This window comes from Mustelus asterias, chromosome 5 (genome assembly GCF_964213995.1).
Source record: "Mustelus asterias chromosome 5, sMusAst1.hap1.1, whole genome shotgun sequence".
Taxonomy (NCBI): Eukaryota; Metazoa; Chordata; class Chondrichthyes; order Carcharhiniformes; family Triakidae; genus Mustelus; species Mustelus asterias.
The window spans coordinates 98802140-98808139 of NC_135805.1; the positions used below are offsets into that span (position 1 = coordinate 98802140).

General features: G+C 47.3%; 1 protein-coding gene across 1 annotated transcript in view; it reads right to left on the minus strand.

Annotated features, from left to right (window-relative positions):
- Nucleotides 1–2495, minus strand: part of LOC144494006 (uncharacterized) — a 29815-nt gene extending 27320 nt beyond the window's left edge. Inside the window, exon 1 of the mRNA XM_078213580.1 lies at nucleotides 2336–2495. Coding sequence (XP_078069706.1) covers nucleotides 2336–2401 — 66 coding nt within the window. The 5' untranslated portion in view covers nucleotides 2402–2495. The remainder of the gene's footprint in view (nucleotides 1–2335) is intronic.
- Nucleotides 2496–6000: the final 3505 nt, after the last annotated feature.

Consider the following 6000-nt stretch of genomic DNA (forward strand, 5'->3'; position numbering starts at 1 on the left):
ATCAGCATCTAATTCCATGTATCGCCACATGCATGCTCTTGAACTCTCTTCAGCAGCTCCGACTCACTGTTTCAAAACTGCTCTGGTCAGTAGTTTCATTTCATCCTTGTATCATCTGACAAATTAACATAAAAACTACTTTCTTCCTTTCAGGTATGAAGGGTTGCAAGATTCAACAACTAATTGGTATCAATGCCTCTCCAGATTACTCTCCCCATCACATTCATCTAAACATTTGAACATACGAATTAGGAGCAGGAGTAGACCACTCGGCCCCTTGAGTCTGCTCTGCTATTCAGTAAGATCAAGGCTGATCTGATTGAAAACTCAATCCCACATTCTGACCCACTCCTGATAACCTTTCACCCCCTGGATTATCAAGAATCTATCTATCTCTGCCTAAAAAAAATTCAAAGTTTCTGCTTCCAATGCCTTTTGAGGAAGAGTTCCAAATGCGGAGAGAAAAAAATTCTCCTCATCTCTGTCTTAATTGAGTGACTCCTTATTTTTAAACAGTGATTCCTAGTTCTGGATTCTTCTACAGAAGGAAATATTGTTTTCATACCAACAAAGACTCCTCAGGATCTTGCATGTTTAAAATAAGATGCCTCTTACTCTTCAAAACTCCAGCAGATACAAGACTAGCCTGTCTAATTTTTCCTCATAAGGCAACATGCCCATTCCCGGTGTTAGTCTGGCAATATTCTCTGAACTGCTTCCAATGCATTTACTTCCTTCCTTAATTAAGGAGACTAATACCGTAAACTGTACTCTTGATGCAGTCTCATCAATGCCTTATGTAACTGAAGCATAACGTTGCTATTTTTGTGTTCAGTTCCCCTTACAATAAATGATTGCTTTCTATTAGCTTTCCTAATTACTTGCTGTACCTGCATACTAACCATTTGCGATTCATGCACTATGGTACAGCTCGTGAAACAGAATCTCATCTTTCAATTAGGCACCTACCTTACTGGCTGAACATTGGGTTCAACAGTTTCAGTTTTTTCTACTGAAGAAGAGTCATATTGGATCCAAACGGTAACACTATTTCTCCCCCCACAGATGCTGCCAGGTCTGCAGAGTTTTTCCAGCATTTACTGTTTTTATTTCAAGTTAGAAGGGGTTATACGTGTGAGTACAGTGATTAGGTCAACTCTCCATACCCCCTATACCACTTACCATGACAATTGTAAGTGTTTAATTTTTTTCATTAACCACTATATGTTTTCTTTTTGTTCCCCCTCCCAGGCTAGATATCTCCTGTAACTTGCTTTCAAGGAATGGGCAGTGCCACTCCACCTGAATCTCACTTTCACAGGTTAGAAGGCACTGCCCTTCCAAGCTGAGTCGCTATCTTGGTGTGGCTAAGATCCATGCTAGGGGAATCAAGCCATGGTCGTGGATCTGAGAGTTTCAGTACATTCTGTCACACTGCTGTCACAAGACTACTTCCACAAAACAATGGGAAACTTCACTTCACAAAATCTTTTCGGGGGAGTGAGTTATAATTGCAAAAATGTAAAATGCTTTAGGATTTACTGGCAAGAGGTTTCTGCTACTAAGGTCCATGTCTTTTTTTTAATACAACCAAAATGAATGCAGGTGATGTTCAATAAGGAGATCTACTTAAAAATAGAAGTCGCACCCATTTCAGGAACAATAAAACACAGCACAGTGTGTGCAATGGCCGGGCTTTGGGATGGAGGACCCTGTAAGTAAATTTGATCTGAAGCCTCAGAAGTACACGTGCGGACGAAGAGTCGTCCAGACTTGAAATGTTCACAAAAACTTTGCTGTTGTTTATGCCAGCAGGATCTTACAGTCCCACGAATGGTGCAAACGCATCATGGGTTTCTGGGTACTGAGGAGTGCGTTCAACAGGAAACCCTGCTGACAACGGCAGGACCATAAGATCCCATCACCGGGGAGCAGCGCACCTCCTCCCACCGCTGTGAAACGCACCTCGGAGGGGGAGGAAACTCTTGCTCACTGTCTCTGTTCTCTCTCCACAGATGCTGTCGGACCTGCTGAGATTTTCCAGCATTTTCTGTTTTTGTAGTTTTACCATAGAAATCAATTCGATAGTGAACCTTTGCCACAAAATTGTGAGGACATTATAACCGGAATTTTACGATCTCGCTAGGGTGAGGCTTGTAAAATCCCACCTGAGGCCAACGGAGAATTGCGTTCTGTGAGCCCCACCCATCCCAATTCCGGGACAGGCGTGGCGGTAAAATTCTGACATATGCTTCATTTTATGCATTAATTTCTGAGAAACATTAAACAGAAAATTATTTTGTCCAATTGTTTAAAAATAATAGTGTGTACTCACACTTTTCACAAAATCTTCAGATCTCTTTGGTCCTTTGTGTTCAGTTGAAATAGATAAGGTAGCCATGATTCTCCATTCGATGCATTTACTAAAAGATTTTGACCAACTCTCTGTTTTCTACAGTGATGCGTGCTGACAGTTACTCTTGCTGCACTAATCTAGGTAACAGTCAGGCTTTGTGCTCATATCATCTGATAGCCTGTTGATGGATAGGGAAGAGTTAACACATTTGCATTTTGAAATTAAACTTACATATGTTGGTCCAGAATTTCCTGGAGTGGGCGTTGCACAAAATATGCTTTTAGTTAATCTTTTCCCTTCTTCATGCAAGCGATTTTACCCTGTAGATTCTGGAAGGGAGAGCAATGGGGCATCTGGGAATTTTATAAATTATAAACAACTTATCTCCTTAACAAATGAAATTTAAAATGTGAGAAACAGAGGGGCGACAGGGTTATTTTTAAAGCAGTTGCCACCCCACCACCTTCCCACCCAACCCCAACCTGTTCCCTCATATTACAGGGGCTGGCCAGAGTGGTATGGCTTCAGGCTGTCTGCCCTTCGGCCTATGGAGGCCCTTAAGTAGGCAATTAATGGCCACTTAAGGATCCCAATCTGCCTCTGCTGCTGTAATATGCGTGGCTGCGGAAGGCAGATAGCTTGGAAGATTTCACTGTAAGGGTTAAAGGCCGGAAAGATGGTGGGGTATCTCCTTTGTGGAGACCACATGCCCATTGCGGGAACCCCCCTCCCCAAGATGGTACCACCCCATTATGCCTCCCCTGCCACCTCTGAAACCTGACCCTTAGCCCCCAACCCCTCCAATCCCCCTCCATCCATCCTTGCTAGGGTCTCCAATCCCGAAATGACCAGAATCCCCTGACTCGTCTTTAATTCTGATATTCATCTTCCTACTTCTTGTGGACTGCTTGTGGTCCCAACAATGGCAACTAGTTGTTAAAATGTTATTGTCTAACTTGAAGCAGTTAAGCTTGCAAAAAGATGAACCCGATGGGAGTAAATTGGAATACTGTTAAAACAGCAATAGCTGCATCAATTATTACTCAGAGTACAGGACTATAACTAACAGATAAAGGAGCAAAAGTCAGGATGAAATTGAAAGGGACACGATTAAAGAAGAGAAAGGTGGTAAATTTTATGGGCCTGATTTTACCATCAAGTTGTGCCCGTTTTCGGGCGCGGAAACTTGGTTAAGTCGGGTGTGAGGCAAGTAGCGCGATCCACAACTGCCACCGTGCCCGTTCCCCCTTTACCAAGTGCCTAAAATGGACGCAATCAGGACCGTGCCTGAAATGGGCGCAATGGCAATTTGAATGCATTTAAATTGAATTAATGGGCTGGACGCCCAACTTTACCAGCACTTCCCCCTTTACCACCGCGTCCACTAATCGGGAATCGGCGCGAATCAGACATGCTCAATAAAAGTTCGATTCGGGCGCTCCATCAGTGAGGGTCAGTGAGGAGGTAAGTGCATAGCGTTCGATGGCTCTCTGCTGTTCATGGGTGTCCTTTTGTTGCGGCCATTATCTGTCTCAGGTCGGTGGTGGCTCTGCGAGTGTGTGGGGTGGGGGTGGGGGGGGGGGGGGCTGTTGCTCAGCAGGGTCTCTGATGTCCGACTTGCAGCACGGACCCGGGTCTCAGCACTGACCTTGGGTCTTGCGGTGCTGCTGGGTCCCAGTGCACTCAGCTCACTTCCAGTTGAAGGATGTGCACAAAGCCATTGCAAATTGCGCTGCTGCAGCCTCTCAACTTTGCAAGGAGCTGTGATTGTGGGGAGCATGTGGCTGGGGGAATGGGGGGTGCTGTAATTGTGAGGAGCATGTGGCTGGGGGAATGGGGGGGGCTGTGATTGTGGGGAGCATGTGGCTGGGGGAATGGGGGGGGCTGTGATTGTGGGGAGTATGTGGCTGGGGGAATGGGGGGGGGCTGTGATTGTGGGGAGCATGTGGCTGGGGGAATGGGGGGGGGGCTGTGATTGTGGGGAGCATGTGGCTGGAGGATTTGGGGGTATGGACAGTGACTGTTGATGTGCTAAGGACAAGCAGTGTTCCTTAACCTCCACATGTGTTTCTCTCCATCCCCCCCACCCTCCACATCCCTTCAGAGTGACAATATGGCTTTTTCTATGCAACCAATAGATCTAATTGTCCTTTTGGTTGCTGCTAGAGCTGAGGAGGAGGAGCAGGAGGAAGAATTGCAGCACAGGAGGCCCGGGCCTTACCACTTCCTGGAGCAGAGGGAGGCGACCCGGGGTGGGGGGGCGTAGGAGAGAGAGGGAGCAGAAACCCCAGCAGTTCCGTGCACGAGTGTCCTTCGACCAGATGTCGGACACCGTGTGCCGCCGACGTCTCCGACTCTGAAAGGAAACCGCGCGACACGTGTACAACCTGTTGCAGGACCTGGCAGCTAGAGGCAGGGGGGGGAGGGCACCCTCTCGGTGGCTGTCAAATTGACGGCCGCTTTGAGCTTCTATGGGACTGGTTCTTTCCAGACCCCGAGTGGCGATGTCTGTGGCATCTCCCAATCTGCCGTGCACACCTGGGTGAGGAAGCTCACTGAAGCCCTGGATGCCCGGGCTGGCCAGTTCATCGACTTCAACCTGGACCAGGCCCATCAGGAAGCCTGGGCTGCAGGGTTCGCAGTCAATGCGGGGATGCCTAACGTGCAGGAGGTGATCGACTGCACACACGTCGCCCTCAAGGTCCCCCTACAGAATCCATGAAGATTTGTAAATAGGGGTTCCACTCTCTGAATGTTTAGCTAGTGTGCGACCATAATATGACCATCATGCACGTCTGTGCCAGACACCCAGGCAGCATGCATGGCAGCTTCATTGCCAGGAGCTTGGACATCCTGGAGGCATTTGAGGAGGAGCCCAGGCTGCAAGGATGGCTCCTGGGCAGTGCCGGATTTAGACTTGGTGAGGCCCTAAGCTATATAAAGCTTGGAGACCCCTTGTTAAAAAGTTACACCAAAAGGTCTCACAAAGATACGTACCAAAACAGGACCTTGGGTCGCCACAAAAAAATTGAAAACATAATTATGCCTTTTAATTATTTAATAGCAAGGTATTTAAAGTGAAAAATACAAATTATTTTCAAATGAATGCATTTACTGATTACATATTTTTCATTTGGCTGGCTTGATCTCTTCCATAGATTTTGGTAATTTTTTGAGTTGCTCTTCAAGCTGGTGCTTTCTTTTTCTTTTCTGGTATCCGCTCTTAAATGTTCTCTTCATTGTAAACCTTCTGAAATTTTGTGAGGCCCCTGCGGATTGTGAGGCCCCAAACTGTAGCTTGTTTAGCTTATGCCTAAATCCGGCACTGCTCCTGGGTGAAATGGGTTACCTGCTTTGGACATGGCTGATGACGCCTGTGCGGAGGCCTGTGTCTGAAGCAGAGACCCGCTCTAATGAGACCCATGTAGCCACCTGCTCGATAATGGAGATGTGCACTGGGCTCCTCAAAATGTGATTCCGGTGCCTGGACCGATCTGGTGGGGCCCTCCAGTACAGCCCCCTGACCACCTCCCGCACAGTGGTCGTGTGCTGTGCTTTGCACAATCTGGCATGACAGAGAGGTGACCTATTGGAGGAGGAGGAGGAGGACGTGGAGGATGACCAGCCGGGCGTCGCTGGGGTGG